The 19,553-nt window shown below is 33.2% G+C and overlaps 4 protein-coding genes across 5 annotated transcripts; 1 reads left to right on the plus strand and 3 right to left on the minus strand.

Annotated features, from left to right (window-relative positions):
• The first annotated feature begins 4 nt into the window (after positions 1-4).
• On the plus strand, positions 5-3,109 carry LOC105791939 (uncharacterized). The gene is made up of 2 exons (XM_012620255.2): positions 5-530; positions 2,615-3,109. Exons 1-2 carry the CDS (start codon positions 294-296, stop codon positions 2,852-2,854), a joined length of 477 nt encoding a protein of 158 aa, XP_012475709.1. The 5' UTR covers positions 5-293; the 3' UTR covers positions 2,855-3,109.
• Positions 3,110-3,145: 36 nt separating this feature from the next.
• LOC105791942 (late embryogenesis abundant protein 6) lies at positions 3,146-3,799 on the minus strand. The gene is made up of 2 exons (XM_012620259.2): positions 3,627-3,799; positions 3,146-3,534 (listed from the first exon to the last, which is right to left on the minus strand). Exons 1-2 carry the CDS (start codon positions 3,711-3,713, stop codon positions 3,271-3,273), a joined length of 351 nt encoding a protein of 116 aa, XP_012475713.1. The 5' UTR covers positions 3,714-3,799; the 3' UTR covers positions 3,146-3,270.
• A 2,312-nt stretch (positions 3,800-6,111) lies between these two features.
• On the minus strand, positions 6,112-8,127 carry LOC105791940 (protein LOL1). 2 transcript variants are annotated; one of them, XM_012620256.2, is made up of 6 exons: positions 7,960-8,127; positions 7,498-7,647; positions 6,968-7,081; positions 6,748-6,861; positions 6,555-6,664; positions 6,112-6,465 (listed from the first exon to the last, which is right to left on the minus strand). In XM_012620256.2, the coding sequence occupies exons 2-6, from the start codon at positions 7,556-7,558 to the stop codon at positions 6,421-6,423; spliced, it is 444 nt and encodes a 147-aa protein (XP_012475710.1). In that variant the 5' UTR covers positions 7,559-7,647; positions 7,960-8,127; the 3' UTR covers positions 6,112-6,420. The 2 variants fall into 2 exon arrangements, with proteins under 2 accessions (XP_012475710.1, XP_012475711.1); XM_012620257.2 differs by having other exon boundaries at positions 7,498-7,689; positions 7,960-8,125.
• An 8,236-nt stretch (positions 8,128-16,363) lies between these two features.
• Positions 16,364-18,981, minus strand: LOC105791943 (plant intracellular Ras-group-related LRR protein 5). Its single transcript, XM_012620262.2, has 3 exons — positions 18,299-18,981; positions 16,874-17,790; positions 16,364-16,779 (listed from the first exon to the last, which is right to left on the minus strand). The coding sequence occupies exons 1-3, from the start codon at positions 18,915-18,917 to the stop codon at positions 16,639-16,641; spliced, it is 1,677 nt and encodes a 558-aa protein (XP_012475716.1). The 5' UTR covers positions 18,918-18,981; the 3' UTR covers positions 16,364-16,638.
• Between the last annotated feature and the right edge of the window lie 572 nt (positions 18,982-19,553).

The following is a 19,553-nucleotide window of genomic DNA, read 5'->3' on the forward strand; positions in this document are numbered from 1 at the left end:
ATTATCCTTACTGATAACTAAATACATAATGATAGTTTAACCTTACGAATTCTTCTGGATGTGTTTATAAATCACGTTTCTGCGCATCGTCTCCGGTGCTGGAGCTTGCTGTCCACTACGAACCGGACCCCTACCTTACCTTTATCTCTTGCCCTCTTTCCCCTCTTTCCAAACCCTACACATCCAATTTTGATTTCATCCTCTCTCTCTCTCTCTTTTTTTTTTTTTTCTTAATCTCGATTTGCTCCGCTGAGCTCATCTAATCGGTGATCGAATACAATTGATCTTTAATTATGCGATTCTTTAGAAGAATAGCGGGGCTGCTGGGCCTTGCCAGAGACGATGGCCAGGAAGTGAAAGACCAAGAAAATGACCCTCAAAACAATTCCCAAACACCCAACAACCCTCCCGTTTTCCAAGAAACTGGGCTTCCTCGTAGGGGCTTTAGCGTCCCTGTTCAGGTCGCTGCCGTTCGTCCCCATCCTGCTCCTCTCCTCCTCCCCTGCACTTCCTCTGACGGCGGCGTCCAGGTCCTTCTCAATTTCTCTCTTTCCCTTTAATTTTTTTAACGAATTTTGTAATATGGGTTCTTCATGTATCGTTGATTGTTATAATGTTAAATTTAGTTACTTTTTGTTATGAGATGACTTCTAGGTAATAAAATTAGAAAACATTAAGGTGATTTTATGCTTAAGAGATTAATTATTGCTTGTCTTATTTAGCGTGGTTAAAAGAAGAACGCAATGTTCAAAGTAATTATTAGTAGTTTGGGGTTAAGACCAGATAGAACAAATCACTGAACATAGAAAGGGAGAAAGTATCTCTGAGTTGTGTAATTTGGTTCTAAATAGCTTGAGGCTAGCTGGCATTTGAAGATTTACTATAACCTTTTCCCTTGGTATGTTGGATATACAGAATCTTTGATGTCATTGACTACAGGAACTATGTGCTAGAGGGCATTTTTCAGGCAACATCATCTTCTTCCCGTATGAACACATATGATAATGTGCTGAAATTGAATGCAAAGTGGGCTACAAAAATGTTTTATTGCTGCTGTTTCCTTTCTGATCATGCACGCTACCACAGTTAGACTCCCAATCTTGGATTTAGTGGCAAACCTAGATCACATTGTAGTTAAATTGTGCAATCCCCCTTTCTTCTCAGGGTCTGTTCTGGATTTCGTTTATGTCGCTAACTTCTGCTTCTATTGTTAAAATTGTCCACTGCTGATATTGCACGTGTCTTATGGTTATCAAGCTCCCTTATAATTTTCTATTTTAAATTTTTTATCCATTTCTGGTGTTATGTTGATATTGTTCTTGTTTGAAGCTATTTTCAAATGAAGATTCCAGAATTTTGTTTAACGGTTGCTTTTTGTGACTTTTTAACTTGGTAGAATCCATTAGTCAAGTATAATGGAAGGATAATGGATTCTCTTTTTTTGTTTGCATTCCATCGAGTGTATGATGTGTTATCTGAATTCTGCAGCATGCATTTCCAATCAACGTTGCTGTACTTTAGTGTCAATGAAATTAATTGACCTGTATGATTGCTGTTGAAGTTAATGAACTTATGGAGTTGAGTGTTAGCTGTGTATATAAAGCAGGCAATAAGATCCAGATGTAAAGGATTGGCCTAAGATCCAGATATAGTTGATGGTTTGATGCTCATTGCTGGAAGATGCATTCTAGTTCATGTTATATTTAGGTTTAATTATGGTAGTGCATGTAATACATTCCTCGTCTTTGACTTGCATTCTTACCATCAATCCTTTTTCATCTTTTTTATTTTCTTTAAATTTACCTTCTTTCCCTTATTTTTTAACATTGGATTATTCTTTCCCTTTTCTCTTTGAACTTGGGATTGACTTTCATTTCTTCCCCTCAGATCCTGTGAATCCTGTTACAATTGACCAACTAAATAAAAAGGAATGCTTCCTCCAATCTTACTGAAAACTTGTGTGTTGTCTTGCTTTTTGAAGAACTTATATATCAATTTGTACCAAGATCTTCTGTGTTTGGGGATGAAGGCTGATCTCCACAGTTGTTTTTAATCCTATTGAATAGATATGGTGCCATGTATCGACATGTCTTTAACAGTTCAAGTACATGCCAACTGATTTGTTCTGTCTCTATTGTCTTCTTCTTAAGACGACAGAGGCTCCTCTATTTTGATGATAGCTAGATGTGTCATAAGCAGTACTGGAGAGAAAACTAACATTACTACCTTGGAAGACTTGAGCGATTGTCTGTTTGAACCATGATTTGCTTAATATGACAATAATAGAGGAGTTGTGTATTTATACATGCTGACATGTAAATTGAGTTGCTAAGATCAATCATGTTTGAAGTAAACAGATAGTTCGTATCCAGTTTCAGCAAGGAATAAAAGGAGTAATGTATGCTGTGTTAGGCCCAAAAGAATGAATCTAGTTTAGGCACGCATGCCCATGCTCGTTTGTTTTCTGAAATGAACATGTTAAGCATATCCCTTCTTATTTTGAGCTGAGAGGTCAATATGTGACATGTTAAGCACCCCCACCTTTTTGCCCTCTACATTCTACACTATATTCATAAGGTTATTCATGAAGCCTGTATTGATTTTTTGGATGCAGGGTCTGAAATGGTATGCAAAGCGTCTTAGGATAGATGAAGATGGAGACGTAGCGGATGAGTTCTTGGATGAAGTTTTGCCACAAACATCAGGGTCAGCTAATGCAGAAAATGAGAAGGCATTCCCCAAGTTCCAAGTGAAGTATAATACGAGAGCAGCCAATGTGAAGACCCAAGTCATGTCACATGATGGTAAAATCCAGCAGTGTGTAGAGTACCAAGGAAGATTACAGTGGATATGATTGTTGGTTTATTTTTCTTTGTCAAGTCTTGCATCAAATGCGTGCGTAGTACCAATCAACTTCTTTTGATTATATTTTTTCCCTTTGGTTCTCAACTTCTGTACTAATGGTAATAAGCTTCATTTCACTGTATAAGTATCATGTACGTAAGGTGGTTTCTAAAGAGGATATTGGCTAGAAACACTAGATGAAGGCATTTGTATAAGTGGTTTGTTGAATGATCTAATATATTATATATATATTCTCATTTAATTACTTTGTTGAGACTATTATAGGGAAAAAAAAAGAAAAGAAAAGAAAAGATGGATGAGTGGTTGAATTACTATTACAGATAAACGTCACAAGTGGGACTGCAAATGAAACAAGAGGCTAAAACACAGATAGTGTTGCCATGGCCATGTGAGTGGTCAACCTTATTAATACTTGTGATGGCCGTGAGTTGGGGGATGCGCTGTATGATGATAGGGAGGAGCGGTGGTTTCATCCCTATCAAGTGTTGGGTCATGATCAAGGTCATAGCCATAGCCATGGAGATATTGGGGTTGTTTAGCCCTCATTTTCTCCTGTATATGCTTGACCTTATCCTGATGCAACTCCATCTTTGCTCGAGCTTCCTTGGCTTTTTTACGCTCATGAGCCAACTCCTTCTGTTCTTCTGTAGAAGCCGATGCTTTCTCCAACTGCAATCCAATTAATTAAATACCATAAAACACACTACCTTCATTCTTTATTTCTTTTATGGTGAAAAATAAGGAAAGAGGAAGCTACGTACCTTTTCTTCAAGTTGAGCTTTGCCGATGTTGACATGCTCCTTGGCGCTACTGGCCATGTTGCTAATCTTCTCCTTCATTGTGTGCATCGTTTTTCTCGATCAAACTTAGCTGTAAACGGTAACGATTGAAATCTGATGCACTTTCCTTCGGTTTTTCTCCTTTAATATAGTAATCATCACGAAATTATAACCAGCAGCCATCTTTATGAACAAAAACGTTCAAGTTGCCACGTTGAAGTTTTAGCCACGAGTCATGCATGCAGTGCCGTGGAGTTTTGCCACGTTGGACCTCCAGCTACCTATCTATATCTTTCTAAAGAGTTGTTGATAAAAATAAAACTTAATATATAAGATAAACATCAACCTAGAGAGAGCAGTCAGAGTATAGTTGAAAGAATCCACGATAATTTCGAGCAGTTGAGCTGATAATTTAGCATCACGAGTATTTAATCTTTATGGGGAAACGTAACAAGGAATCTCGTACCAACACGGTCGGAACCTGTTTTGGTAATAAACCACAATAATGGCTTAATAACTTTTTTTAGCTCTTCAATTTTACAAAAAAATATTTTTTTTTTTGCAGCCTTAAATTTACGTTTTTTTTAATTATAATTTTTTAATATCATTTAAATTTTTAAAACAATTAAATGCTTATGTGTTATCTAAGTGACAATCTACATGTATTCCACATCAGCAAGGTTAATTATCATTTAATTTTTCATCTATTTTAAGTTGATTTGACCAAAAAAACAAATTTAAAGGTTAAAAGAAGCAAAAAAATGACTTTTTATAAAGTCAGAAGGTTATGTCAATTAATTTTAATTTTCACTTAATGCAAATTTTGCATTTTGGTTGTTACTAATTATATTGGCGTGTCTTGTTCTATACCGGTGCATATTAATTCTAGATATAAAATTTTAATATTTTCAACTAATTATTAAAAATATTTTTATCTCATTGTTATTATCTTTTATAATTAATTTTAGAAATAAAATATAATCTATTGAACATAATAAGTAATTTTAAAATTAATATGTTCATATAAATATATTTGTGTACGTATTTGAGCATGTATATATTATTATTTAAAATTTTGATTTAGTGTCATTAGGGATGATAAAAATCGAATTGATTGATGGATTTCGAACTGGTTCGCTTCAAATGGAACAAATTTATTTTTGAAAAGTTGATGCGGGGTGGGATAAGGTAGATATTTTTTTTTTGGATAGTGGGTATGGAGTGATTATGATAATTACTTACCTCGCTCCTCCCTATATAAAATTATCATTTTACCCTTGTATATATAACTATTAAAAGGTTGTATATATAACTATTAAAAGGGTAAAAGTGTAATAATGTGTTGTAGAAAGAATTCATATATTTTATGTATAAATATCCACTCGCCTTTAAAACGATGGAAAATATTAAAGATAAGTAGTAAAAATTAAATTGAAATAAAGCGGATAGAGATGGATGCATCCAACATCCATGGAGATGGTAGTGGCTTTCAATATGATATATTTGTAATGGAGTAGGATGAATGGTTAAGTAGAGCATGCTAACTATGGAGTGATGGTGGATTTAGTAAGAGCCTCGCCCTGCTCAATTGTCATCCCTAAGTGTCACCCTCAACTAGATCCTAACTCGACTGTGGTAGAGAATATTTTTATCTTTTTACATATAATTTAGAAAAATACTTTCAAATGATGAGATTTATAACGAAGAGCTTAAAATCTTCGTTATTTCAACTTTGTCATTTCAACAGAAGTCACATTTGGCATTTATTATTATTATTTTTATAGATTTGTTACATAATTATTTTTTTCGACATCGTGAGTATACCATAATCTAGTATATATTAAGCACTTAATTAAGTCGGTGTTACGAGTCAACTGGAACCAACTTAGTTGAATAATAACGAAAATCTTTTTACTTTATAAAGTAAATTACATTATTTTTAAGGTTGTTATTGTTATTTTATATCTTTTATATAGAGAAATAAAGAAAATATACATACACCATAACCTTTATAAATTTTAATATTTATGAAGGTGTCATTATTTATACCAATTTTTATAAATATATTTTTTACATAATTCAATTTTTCATGTCCCATAATTTAAATTATAATATGTATTAAAATATTAAAAAGTTAAACCGTACATCAAAACACATAATACCAAAAGAACTATACATTTGCCAGTATAGCAGAAACTACCTTAGAACATAATCTTATGTTGAACAAAAAATTTATACCTTGCTATAGATTAGTAGGTGCCAAAAAAATTTGAAAGCTACAATCCCTTTAATTCCAACTTGACTTTCAACCCAATTAATTTAAAAAAAAAAAAAACTTAAATGTTAAACGAAAATTCCATATGGTCTCCAAAATTCAATGTATTTGGTACAACCTGAATGACATTGAAACAGTTGTTTGAACCTTTAGAACATTGACAATTAAGTAGGAAAAAAGGAAAAAAAGTACTAGAGATAAACTTCAATGCCGTGTATTTAATGCCACTTATACATAGCTGATAGCACAGTAAATGAAAATGAAGTTTATCTTATCATATGATAAACGATTGTTCAACTTTAAAAACAAAAAACAGAAAGTCAAAAACTGCTTATTCAGTAACAGGCCACGCAAGCAAAAAAGGAAAAGAAAGGGCAACTCTATACAATGCAAGGATTTGATTTCCTCTATGTTGCTGAGGGGTGCAATGGAAGAGGATATTTGTAATATGCAAAACCAAAGTTGTAAACTAGTATTTTTTTCTCAACTGTGAAGTTAAATTTAGGTGTTGTTGAACTTCTGTTCTGCTGCACCACTTGCTGATCCCTGCATCATTCAATGAAACAAATTTCAAACAGACGCAAGATGAACTAACTGTGTAATCCCTTTGTATGGCTATTAAACAGTTAACTGACCCCAGCTGATGTGACAAAATTGCAAACTGCACATTTTACAGATCTTGCTCCATACTGGTACATTAGTAGCATCCTGCAGTTCCCACAATTTACATGTGCCACCTGGTTTGCTGTAAAAACTGGAAGCTTAATCGACCAGATTTACGAACCCACATTGTTGAATTTAGGGAACATCATAACTTGTTAGGCATACCTTCCAAGGCCAAATTGACAGTGTGACAGCATGAACATTGAACACTTGTGGCTCCACGAATGTACATCAATAAGGTATGGCAGCCTCCACAAACTAACTGGGCCATTTCTGTGCCTGTAATTTCTAACTTTCGATTAACATTTTTTTCGTTTGACAGATATAAGAATAACTTAAAACAGAAGAAAGATTCAGGGTATGAAGTGAATAGCAGATGACGTACCAGGAGGTGGCACAGCTGTTATTGCATTGCAAACAGCACAACACACAGAGGTTGCTCCAGCTGGATACATTAATAGATTTCGGCATCCAGAACATACAAGCTGGCTTTGAGCCCCTGCTCACATAGATTTGGCTACAATATCAGTTGATAATGGATAAAGAAACATAGTAACTTTTGTTGATTTAGAAAGATAGGTTCATATTATGATGAGACCAAGCCTGTCAGAAAGCAAACTAGTGTTTGAAAACTAAACTTGAACCATTCATTTATACCCTAATGCACTACTCATATCCTGGCAACATGCACATCAGAAAAGGGAAAGCAGCAACCTAAACCGTTCATCAGTAACTGCAGATATTCTTCCATAGTTCAGATATCAATAAATCTATTTAGATTTGCTATTCCTATGGCTTTAGCTGTTGCAGCTAATCAAAGTTTCTTAAGAAGGTCATTCTTTCATCACAGCAACTAAACAATAATAGAATTTACACTGTTTCAAGATAAATCTGTTGCAGGGAAGAACAAGATACCATTCACAGGAGGAGTATATGACCCTGGAGGTGTTGGATATGGAGCAAGAGGAACTGGCATTGTAAAATCAGGCAGAGGGTAAACTCCCTTTTGGGGGATCCTAATAGTTCACTGCCTTCTAAACAGATAGCACCAATCCTTCTCCCATTCTTACCATGTCCACAAAAAGTAAGAAACAAGAAATTTAGAAACTGCAAAAACTCAGAAAGTGGAATCAGAATGGACTATAATGAAGATTATAACAGTTGCCAATGAAACAGAAAGGGAAATGATGGGAAAGGAGTGTATGTGTATGTGTATGTATAACAACAAAATACTTGGTTCCCAATTTGGAAACTTTCTTAGAGAACCATACAAGATGATGATAAAATGGATGTATGCAAACAAAAATAGAAAGCTTGAGAGCACTTGATAAACAAAGAAATTTATTTGAAGCCTTACGAAGTGAGGCAAGCACATACCTAATCAATTTGCATATGAAATGGAGAGAGAGAGAGAGAGAGAAGATTAAGTTTAGAATGGACAAAGATAAGAGAAAGTAGAAGTTGTTAAAATACGTTTCCTTTTCAACTATTTTCCTTATCGGTTCATCTTAGGGGGTAATTGTCAACTGAATCCTTTCAGTTTCTCCTTATCAACAGATTAAAGAAAAGAAACTGACTTTCTCTCCCTTTGGTGAAATTAAGAAGTTGGTGTCAAAGGAGATTTCTATTGTTTGCTTTAACAGTTCGGATCGGTGAAAATTGCTTTTCTTTTGGTCCTGAAAAATTTGGTGAGAAATTTATCTCAGGGTTATCGCATGCCATCGACTTTATAGAAAGTTAAAAGTTATATTTACAGATCATCCACTAAATGATATAGTGATTGATAGAATGTTAATAAATACTCAGCCAACAGAATGACTGAATATAAGGCAATGAAAACTATCTTTCACTTTCACCTTTGCTTACTCATTTAATCCCATAAAAGATTAACTTGCATGGTAACTGGTGATGGGTAAACTTCCTTTTCTATTGGTGGTACATCAAGATCAACTTTGGGGCAGAAAGCCAGAAACTCTGAACCCCACACCCCAACCCCCCTCTCTCTCAATTGTAGCTTTGCTTTTTAGTGTAAAACATAGCATGCGCGTGAGTGTTGCACTCAGCCACACGCCCCTTTCTCATGGGAAAATAGCAAGTTAATGAGGAACCATTTCCATTTGTCAAAATGATCATTCTTGGGCTCTTCTTTTATATTTATTTGCAGAACCATAACTTTTTATTTTATTTTTGCTGGTGGTCCTGTTTCCCCTTGCATTATTATAGTTGAGCTTTGGGGGAGTGAATGTGACTGAACCTTGTGACTTTGTTGTGCGTATCTGCTATTATTTTCATTTTCAGCTACATGTAATTAATACTGGCTGGTTTTAGGGCCAATGAAAAGCTTAATTCCCGTCTCTCTCTGTTTGCTTCAATATAGTTGGATATCCTAAGTTAAATCACTATCATAACACATAAATGAAAAAAAAAGGGAGAAAAGAAGAAAAAGATGGCCAAGTGATCATGTCCCTTTTATCACACAACATTTTAGTTGTGTATTGAAATAGAAAGTTCATTATTCTTTAGCAAATCAGGGCTAACTTCTTTTTTTTTTTTTTTTTGTTCTTGTAGACTAAACTGATTTGTAGGAATGAAGAGCAGCAAATGCATGAACAAAGAACAATCTGCGTATTGAGAAATAAAAAAGAAGTGAAAAGTGGAAAATGATATTGGACTATACAAATAAGACACAAAAGAAAAGAGAGGAAAGACAAAAGACTTTATTGTCTGAACAAGAGTTGTCCATGGAAGTATGGGCAAGAGTTCTTACAAGAACTGGAAGTCTCTCTCCAGAGAACCATAACAGGTCCATAGATAAGCATGCTACGACACAAGGGGACCGCTCTGTTGTACTTTTCTTGACTTTTCTCCACATTTTAAATTGGATATTCTAACCATCAATAATTTAAGTTCTGAAACAAGCCAATAAAGGTTTAATCGAGTATAGTCCGAATAGTGGTAAAATTAAGTTTAATTCAAAATTTATGACTTAATACTTAACTCCACTTTATTTGAATAGTATTTTCTAAACTTCAGTTTCACTTAAATTATAATTGAGTTATTCGAACTCTCAACTTGAATTTAATACTTAAAAACTTATTAGTAGAGGGAGGAATACAAAGTTAAAAGGAAAATTAGTAACAAGAAGAGTAAACTATAATTGGGATCGATCAATATAAACAACGAGATAGCAAAAGTAAAGAAGAACGAATACAAATATTTATGTGGAAAAATTTATTCGAAAAGGATAAAAAAAACCACGGGCAAAGAAGACTTCACTTTATAAGAAAATAAACGAAGAGCATAAGATGATAAAATAACCTAAATGAGCAAAACCCAAAATTTGAATACAAAGCTCTCTCAAAAATACTCACAAAACTCTTCATCAAATTTCACATTAGAGATATTCTGTCAACCTCTAAACAAGGTTGCAAATACCCTTTTAAATAGGCTAATACTAAAGTCCTAATATGATTAAAATATTCTTAGACTAATCAAGTTGAATATACGTTACCATGTCTTGCGTGGTATATTGTCTCGTTGGGACGTCGTTCGTTGCGATGTTGTGTTCCTCCTCGTTGTGATGTCGATTCTATTTCTTCTCTGATTTACTCAAAAAATGCGAGGCGAACCCCACATATGGCAAGCAACAGCAAGTAGAGATGCATATGACTTAGTGATTTAGCAAAATAGTTCACCTACTTCAAGATATGATTTTGGAGATTTGGTTTTGAGGGTAAAAGTGAATGTCTAATTTTTGGGAGGAAGTAGTGTGGTAAATAGAAGTAAATTGAAGGGATAGCAAGTGACTAAGTTCTCTTTGCTTCAAATCACCTTTTAATAAAAAATTTTAACTTCACCCCCTGTCGAAATAAAATAAGATTTAAGTTTTAAATCTATATATATAATAGACAAAATAATAATCTAATAATTAAAAATATATTATAAATAAAATGCTTGATTAAACTCGAGCTATTTAAATCTAGTATTAAGATATTCGAACATGTGAGCTTGAAAACTTAAGCTGAGCTTGAGCTCGACGATCAAATCAAATTCAATATTTTTTAGTCAAAACTATTTTAGTTTTCCTTAAACTTGCTATACTGTGTGATATTATCTTACCTTGTTTTTTAAATTATTATGCTATTCAATGTTTGCTTTATTAATAGTTGAATACTTGAGTATAATCATAATTAAGTCAAAGGATTAACGAGGAAGATTAAAAGTTTTGTTTAAGTATTGTCAAATGGGGAGATTGTTAGTGTTAGTTTTGTCATTCAACTACTACGTTAGTTGTAACTTGGAGCATAGCTGAAAATTGGATAAAACTTGCATATTTTTTATGCGCTTTAGTTTGGGTTGAATCATATTTGGAATTTAAATTTGATAACTTTTTTCACATTGAGGCCTGAATTTTTTTTTGTCCAAGTTAGGCTCTACACTTGACAATTGTTTTCACATTGGGGTTTAAATTCTTTTTTTTTCCAAATTAGGTCCTGAACTTGGCAAATGTTTTCACATAGGGACTTCAATTTTTTTTATCCAAGTTAGCCCTTGAAAACTCTAAAGTTCAAGCCTTAATGTGAAAACAATTGCCAAGTTTAGTCCCCAGTATGGGAACATTTGCTATTTTCAAGGCCTAATTTGGATAGAAAAAGTTTAAGCTCTAATATGGGAAAAGTTGCCAAGTCCAGGTCCTACTGTGGAAACAATTGTCAAGTTTATGGCCTAACTTGGACAAAAAAAAATCAAACCCCAATATAAGAAAAATTATAAAGCTCAAACCCCAAATAATGATTTAACCCTTTTAAATTTGTAGACTTTGGTGAATGCTTATGGCTTGTTGTGATTCTATGATTGCTGATATCAATTCAAACAAGGATCAAAATCAAAGTCTTTTAATGCAATCCAAATTTATTTATTTAAAGGATTAGAGGATGGTTATAAAAATAATTGAATATGGATGTGTACGTGAGAGTGTGATTTAATTAATTGTAACTTATCAAGCTATATGCACAACTTATATTAAGTTGGAATATATAGAGGGAGCACTTCATTTTGTTCATTAAGGAACCATCAATTTGAGTGCAAAAGTTGTGAAGTAAACTTAAGTGAGTTTCTTATTTTTCATCTAAGCTTCCAAGGAGAAAGTCTTAGAGGAGAGTGAACATGTTTAGAGCATAGGAGTGAGGGTGTCACTGTTGAAAAATCAGATTCAAAAACACAACAAAAAATAGATTTAAGGAAAAATTAGAGTTTTAAAATTTTTTTTAAAACAAGAACTCTATTGTGTTATATAAAGTAATAAACACTTTATCAAAATCGTATCTTTATGATTCGTTTAGGATGAATACTTCGACTAGACTTGTCCATGGGCCGGGCGGCCCGGCCCGGCCCAACCCGACGGCCCGCCCAAAATATGGGAGGGTTCGGGTAAAAATATAGGCCCGAAATATGGGCTCGGGAAAAATCGAGGCCCGTTTAAAAAACGGGCCGGGCCTCGAGCACAACTTTTTTGGCCCGGCCCGGCCCGAATATAATAAATATATATTTTTTACTTTTATTTTTTAATTTTAAAATACTTTTAAAATAAATTTTTTTATTTTTTTATTTTTAAAATAATTTTTTAATGTTTATTTTAAAAATGGGCCGGGCCGGGCTCGGGCTTATGATATTTTTCCCGGGCCGGGCCTAGGCAAAATTTTAAGCCCATATTTCGGGCCGGGCCGGGCTCGGGCCTAGGAGGCGGGCCGAAAATTTTTTCGGGCCCGGCCCGGCCCATGGACAGGTCTAACTTCGACTGAGTAGTCTTCTCTGCTTTCTTCAAGTTCATATCTGCCGAGTGTCGCTCGCTTCAAATCAAAAAGATTTTCACAAAATTACCAGTAGAGCAATTTGTAATTTCACTAAACTTCTTGGGTCAACTTGTAAATAACAAGAATATTTTTAGAAATTTTCTGAAATAATTTCTTTAGAGAATTTTCTCTCTACAACTTTTCTTAATTTCAAGTGCATGAGAATAATAACTCGTACTCTTTTTATATGGGGAGAGTTTAGATTAAATATCTCATATTTAATTTAATTTAATTTAATATTTCATATTAATATTAAATTAATAAAATACTATCTAGATAAATATTAAATTAAATTCAATATTTCATATTAATATTAAATTCATTAAAAAAATATTATCTTTGGAAAAGTTAATTTGAAATCAAGTTACTCGGTGGAGTCCTACTAGGAGACTAATTTTTCCATTGTCCTCACCAGCGTGACTCCCCCGGCACCCCAAACTTCGTTGTTTTGCCCGAATGGGATTGGTTGGTTCGATTCAAGCTAGTGACAACCCAACCGGTTCGGTCCAACCATTAGTTAGACCGTCGACCCAATTTCATACATAGGATCCGGTTCAACCAATTTTTGAGTTGCGGTCTTGAGTTTTTATTCTCAGGTTTAATTTTCGATTTCAGGTCCAATTTTCAAGTTCAATTACCCATTGTGCCAATTGTCTAACTTGAAAATTAATTTTCAAAAATATCATATTTATTTTAATTAATTTGATTAATTTAATTTTAATTGGTCAAAATTAATTTTCTCAAAAATCACTGAGATTTTTCAAATTATTTTTCCAAGAAAATTCTTTAATTAAATTCTCTAGTTGAACAAATTCTCACAACTATCTAATTTAATTTCATAGCGAATAAATTGACCTCAATTAAATTATTTCCAAAGTCATAAAATTTTTTTCTAATTCAAATGCAGTTCGACCGAGCTTTTGTAGTTAGTGGATGGACCAATCGAACATATATAATTATGCTTGATTAATTGCAACTATATTCAAAAGCATTGTTTTGATAATTTGCAATTTACTTAATCATGAAGTTAATCCACAAGAAGTACCATGATTGTAAACTCCTTATTGTATACTCTATACGAAAGTAATTTATCCAACTATTTTGTTCAATGGCATCGCCATGTGTGTGTTAACCTCATATGATATCTTTAATTCCTTTGAGTTAAATCTGCTCACTCCATACAAATTTGTTTTATCTTATTGTCACCATTGCGTCTTCTTAATGATTAATGCAATCACTGTCAACTAATGCATGTGATAAATTACTCATTCAAGAACAAGCAATCTATGACCACATTCCATATTTATCAATCCACACAATGTCAATAAGAGGATATCATTAACTCTTTAATCGAGTTATGAAGTCCATTGTTACTAGTAAAGTTATGTCATACACAAGTCATGTACTCAACATACCGACTATCAGTTCGATCATCTTTAGAGCATAAACATCACTCATATCAAAGCACATGAGTCACATACGCATGGTCAGTGACTAAATCAGGATTTATGTAAGTTACACCATGAACGTCACAAGTGAATTAATTCACAAGTTGACTCAAAATTAATTCAAATTGGGTCCAATTTAACGTATCATTCTTCTAATAAGTAGTACATTTATGTCTCTACCCGTGGAGTCAATTGCTTTGATAACCAAGACTAGTCATCTCTATAATTGGAATTTTAGACGACATAATAATCCTTTTGAGTATTTGAATCAAATGCTCACTTTGATTCTTTTACGGAATTACGAGCTTATTTAGATTATCTATTGAAGTAAGTTGTATTTCTTGTAATGTAAACATTTTTACAATTCCACTTATCATTAGTTTGAACTTAGACAATCAATGAGCTAATATTTGTTTGTCATAATTTCGTTGTGTATGCAAAACATGAGAGATAGAAACACAAAAGATATAATAGTGAAATGTGAAATTAATTTTATTTATTTATTCATCGTTCAAATACATAGAAAATAATTACATGTTTACTACAATATGAATACATTTCCCAACAGTTACTTGGTAAATGAGACTTAAATCACAACTTGTATTAATTGAAGTATAGTGGATCAACTCTCGGGCAAGACTCGCAAACGTAGACAAATTTTAAATTGCGTAAATATTCATATCTATTTTTTACTTGTAATAATCACTTGGTCCCGCTACTAACTTATTATATATCTAAAGTATTTACCTAGCAAAAATCAACCAACTCTCGTGTAACTATAACCTAATAATATATGATGTATAATTAATATTTCGTAACTAATTAATAGCATAGAGATAAATATAGTAATGAAGACTTTATAGTATAAGATTAAAATACTAATAATTTATAGTATACAATTAAAATATTATAAATAAAATAATAGTAAATGATATATAAGATAATTAACATATAAATAATTCATATTTTTAGAAGGAATAAACATAAATTTAGTGTTTATATTTTGTAAATTCATATGTACTTATATATCTTTATTATTTTGTGTGTTTTTTCTATTTTTCTTGAGATTTTCTGTTTATTTTGTATTTTATTTTTGGGAATTTTATATATTTTTCTGATTTTTAATAATTTTGAGATTCTTTGAAAAATTTACTGTATTTTTATTTTTCACCTCCTTTCTGTTTTTAATTTATTTGAAAAAACAGTAATCAAGAAATTGTTAATAGCCAAGATAAATGATACATGATGGGAAAACTTTAGATACCAAATTGATACAAAAAGTAATAATTGGGCGCAATTAAAAGAAAAATAATACATTAGCCCTATAGTTAATAACTTTGCTAAAAACAACAAGAAAGGAAAGGTCTAGATCCAGAAGCAGAGGAATATCCCTCTAGATTATTCTTTTTAAATCGGTAAGAAGAAGTAAAATGAACAAAGGATTTGGCATCTAACCAAGCAAAATAATTTCTATTAAGATTTTTGTATCAATTAATGCATTTTAACAACAGTTCCATAAAAAAAGAACCCATCATTCTAGCCAGAACAAATTTTCTATGATTTTGGGGTGATGGCTCATGGCTGCTTTCAGTGGTGATATCAGTTTTTTTCTCATATTTTGACATTACCATTCATTGTTCTTAAATGAACATTTGCATCATGGAAAAATCACATTCGGCAACATTATGTTATTCCAAGAAGGTATCCCATTGAAATGCTTTGGGGGCTCCTTCATTTCCTTTTTACAACAAATACAAGCAATTAACTGCTCCCAATATCTTGGTTTCTTTTGCATGCAAATCAACCTGTTCCACACTTGCGATGTTCTAAAAGCTGGCTCCCTACCCTGTGGTTTCTATCTTGAGTAACAAGACAATTAATGGAAGGGAGAAGAAAGAAATGGCTTTTTCCAGAAAATTCTTCGCAAACAAGTTTACAACTTTTAAAAAACCAGCCAAGTTGCTGCTGACACCCACTGTTTTTTATTTTCTGTTTTTTTACGTTTTGAAACTTTTCCTGTTTTAGGAAAGCTCATTAATTAGTCAACTATTGATAATATTAACAATTTTCTCAAAGTTTATGCACAAAAAAATAAAAAAAAAGTTGTCCTGGGATTTTTAATCAGATTTTAAGGGTTTAGGAAAGTAGAAATTGTGTTTTAATGAGGATTTTTTGAAGGGTTTAGGAGAGTAAAAATTGTGTTTTGACGAGTGCTTAAACTACCTTGGAGACCAAAAATATCTAACCTTTTTCAGTAGTTAAAAGTAAAAAATTTATTTATTTAAGAATAGAAGAAACCACGTGAAACAACTAAACAAATTCTTTAAAAAGAATAAATATTCCCTTTTTAAAGAATAAATATTCCCTTTTTTTTTTATGTATATTTGTTCTTGGTAGCTAAATTCTATTCCGAACTGTTCACATATTTTTTCATGCCTCACTCAGTTCCTTTGTACAACAGCAATACATAGGACAGATGCATTTAGAAGCAAAATTTATATTAAAAGTAGAATTTGGATGCTATAGAATAGATGCCAAAAGATTTACAATTGTAGGTTTTTCACCTCACTTGAATCTGAAAACACTTGCAAGCAATCAGGATTTTGAACTTCGCAGAAAAGCTCACCGATCTCACAAATAATTTACAAAGTAATGGAACTGGCATAAAAAAAACACACATCTTGACAAGAAACCAAGACATTTTTGAGATATTTACAAGGGGATAAAAAGAAAAAACTGTAGTAGTAATTCATTGGTTACATGTTGTCGTCCGTATTTGCGGTCCGGAACGGCCAACAAATCGAGCAAATCCTGAACCAAAAACCCTTCTCCTTCTTTGGTGGTGCTGCCTTGGTATCCCTCTTGGCAACAAGATCAGCCATGAACTCAACAACAGCCTAATGTAGAAAGAAGTTGAATGAGTTAGTAGCTCATAAGAAATCAAACAGGAAAGGTCCCAACAACTTAAATTTGTAGCTAGATTAGCATTACCTGAGCACCCAATTTGATTACTTCTCTTGGTGGAACTTCCAAGGGAGTCTCATCAGCTCGGAAAACTCTCAATTTCGACAATAATCTGAAAGAATCGGGTAAAACTCTGATCTGGTTGTCACTTATGTCCAACTCTTCAAGCATCTCAAGGTTTCCAATTGATCTTGGTAAGGCTCTTAAATCTGCAAAGTTCTTCCCCACATTCAATTTTCTGAGACTTACAGCAAAACAGAGGTTCTCAGGAATGAACTCAATCTCGTTGAAGCTTACGTCGAGCTCCTTTAGATTGGAGAGGTTGCCCATTGTTGTCGGCAACCCTTTGAGCCTGTTATAGTGTGCAGTGAGAACCTCCAAGCGTTCAAGCTTCCCAACAGCCTCAGGAAGAGCCTTTATCTGATTAAAATCTAATCTTAGCTCCGAAAGTAAGGAGCAATTTCCTATTGTGTATGGAAGTTCTTCAAGCTCATTTGTTTCAACAATCAGTCTCCTCAAAGACGTTAAATTTCCAATTGTCTCAGGCAAATGGGTGAACTCATTTGAACTCAAATCTAGATTCATGAGGTTTATCAAGTTCCCAAAAGTAGCAGGCAGCGACTTTAACCTGTTCGCACGGAGATCAAGCTCTGTTAGATTCACAAGTTCCCCAACCGAATCAGGAAGGTTTATAAGTTGGTTTGAGTGAAGATCAAGCTTAGTCAAGGCTTGAAGGCCACCAATGGAGGGTGGTAGTGCCATGATACGGTTTTCGGATAAGTCCAATTCGCTCACATCCTTTAATTTCCCAATTGATACAGGGAGCCACTCAATCTGGTCCATCAACTTGCCTCTAAGATCAAGAACTATCCCTCCTGTTTTAGCAGTATTTTCTATAAGCGCTGCTGTCTTTATTAGGTTTAGTTTTTCACTGCTATTTTCACCTGCAAATACACCAAAAGCCTTACTTTAAGAATACATTTTCATGGCCTATCAATTATATCTACCTATCTTGCAGACTCATGAATTTTAATCCATAAAAGACATATATATAGCATGATAAAGGAAAAGCACTAGAGCTGGAATTATAATATGATCAGCTTAATTGATGAAATCCAGAAACTTTCCTTTTAAAGAGCCAAATCCCAGCTTCTCAATTCAACCAAGACAAAATATTACTTGAAAATGAATCGTCATCAGAATTCTAGTTTCTTCTATATATACATATTTCATTTTCAGACTCTTAATAGCAGCATAGGAAGAAAAACAATAAGTTGAAATGACCATAATAGCTCCTTTCATTTCATCATATTAAAACATGCAACAATAAGTTGAACTGTGAAAAACACATGAACCTGTTTAAACTATATTCTCAAAATTGAATATATAAGGCACAAAATTTCACAAGAAACTAAAATTCCCAACAAAATAATAAGAAATTTAATGGTTTACCTGAAAAGAAAGAAGCCTTTGAAGAAGAACTTCTAACCAAACCCTTTACATCATCTTTATCCAAATCACCATCTTCCTTTCTCTTCACCAAACTGTCATCACTGATAACAGCTTCTCTATCAAATTTCCTTACTTGTTCCCTAAAAGTAGTCACCTTTTCATCTTGGGTATCCCCAGAAACCAGCAAAGAAGCCCTTTGAATCAACCCATCAAACGTCTCAAACATCTTGTCAGCTTCAACCAAGTAAAGGGCCTCTTTTTTTTGTTGGTGGCTTTGAAACAACACCATGGTCTTCCTCACCTGTTGCAGAACGGAGAAGAGTTCCTCAGGGACATCTTCAGGTGGTCGTTCCATTGAGATCTCCTCAAGCTTGATTTTTTCTTCATTTTCTACAGTTTTGAGAACGGATTTGGCTGCTGCAACGTCTTCAATTGAAGGCCTTGGTGGAAGTGATCTGTAAAGTCTCATGATTTCTTGTACCGTTTCTACAAAAGCTGGTGATGGATCTTGCTTTGACATCACCGCCATGGCTATGGTGGTTTTTAGTTTTAGACGAGGAAAAGAGATTGTTTTAGAAAAGTTTATCTTGAGTGTTGGCGAAGGGTCTTTGATCTTCATAATCAAATACTATATGGATTAGACTAATTATTTATAATAGTTGGCTGCCATTTCTGTTTTTTCTATACAATTATATTTTCATCATAATGCATATTATTTTCCTAATTATAAAGTTCCCTGGACCTTTGTAAACAATGGGCTAATACGCCTCTCCTCTGTCTACAAGTCTACTTCCGCCTTTACTCCACTATTTCATTTTTTTTAGCTTATTGCTGAATTCCACCTTTGAATTATATTTACTTTCTCACTTCATCACCTAAACTTTTTTTTTATGCCAGATTAGTACTTAATTACCCGGTTCAGCCCATTTTCTTAAAAGTGTTAAAAAAATCGGTTGCCACGTGACTCCAATAAGAATATATCATGTGACACCTTTTAACCAATCACAATTTGTCGCATACACTTAAGTTTATTTAAAATAAAAACATTAACTCACCATTGATCGGTTGTTGATCGATTATTGACTGTCCTTGTGATGCTATTAGAACGCACCACGACACCCTTCTTTTTTATTTTTTAATATCATATATAATATATTATTTAATAATGTAAATAAATCATATATGATATATAAATAACATCTGTTAACGTCAGTCAATGTTCAGTCAATAATGAGTCAATGTTTTTATTTTAAAT

Source organism: Gossypium raimondii, chromosome 8 (genome assembly GCF_025698545.1).
Source record: "Gossypium raimondii isolate GPD5lz chromosome 8, ASM2569854v1, whole genome shotgun sequence".
NCBI classification, from domain to species: Eukaryota; Viridiplantae; Streptophyta; class Magnoliopsida; order Malvales; family Malvaceae; genus Gossypium; species Gossypium raimondii.

Excerpts from the sequence above, each read along its gene's own strand:
- LOC105791939 (XM_012620255.2), top strand. The coding sequence starts at position 294 with ATGCGATTCTTTAGAAGAATAGCGGGGCTGCTGGGCCTTGCCAGAGAC. Across the intron at positions 531-2,614 it reads CCTCTGACGGCGGCGTCCAG|GGTCTGAAATGGTATGCAAA; the intron begins GTCCTTCTCAAT and ends TTTTGGATGCAG.
- LOC105791942 (XM_012620259.2), bottom strand. The coding sequence starts at position 3,713 with ATGCACACAATGAAGGAGAAGATTAGCAACATGGCCAGTAGCGCCAAG. Across the intron at positions 3,535-3,626 it reads AAGCTCAACTTGAAGAAAAG|TTGGAGAAAGCATCGGCTTC; the intron begins GTACGTAGCTTC and ends ATTGGATTGCAG.
- LOC105791940 (XM_012620256.2), bottom strand. The coding sequence starts at position 7,558 with ATGCCAGTTCCTCTTGCTCCATATCCAACACCTCCAGGGTCATATACT. Across the intron at positions 7,082-7,497 it reads ATATACTCCTCCTGTGAATG|GGGCTCAAAGCCAGCTTGTA; the intron begins GTATCTTGTTCT and ends CTATGTGAGCAG. Across the intron at positions 6,862-6,967 it reads AACAGCTGTGCCACCTCCTG|GCACAGAAATGGCCCAGTTA; the intron begins GTACGTCATCTG and ends TAGAAATTACAG.
- LOC105791943 (XM_012620262.2), bottom strand. The coding sequence starts at position 18,917 with ATGAAGATCAAAGACCCTTCGCCAACACTCAAGATAAACTTTTCTAAA. Across the intron at positions 17,791-18,298 it reads AAAGGCTTCTTTCTTTTCAG|GTGAAAATAGCAGTGAAAAA; the intron begins GTAAACCATTAA and ends GTGTATTTGCAG. Across the intron at positions 16,780-16,873 it reads TAATCAAATTGGGTGCTCAG|GCTGTTGTTGAGTTCATGGC; the intron begins GTAATGCTAATC and ends TTTCTACATTAG.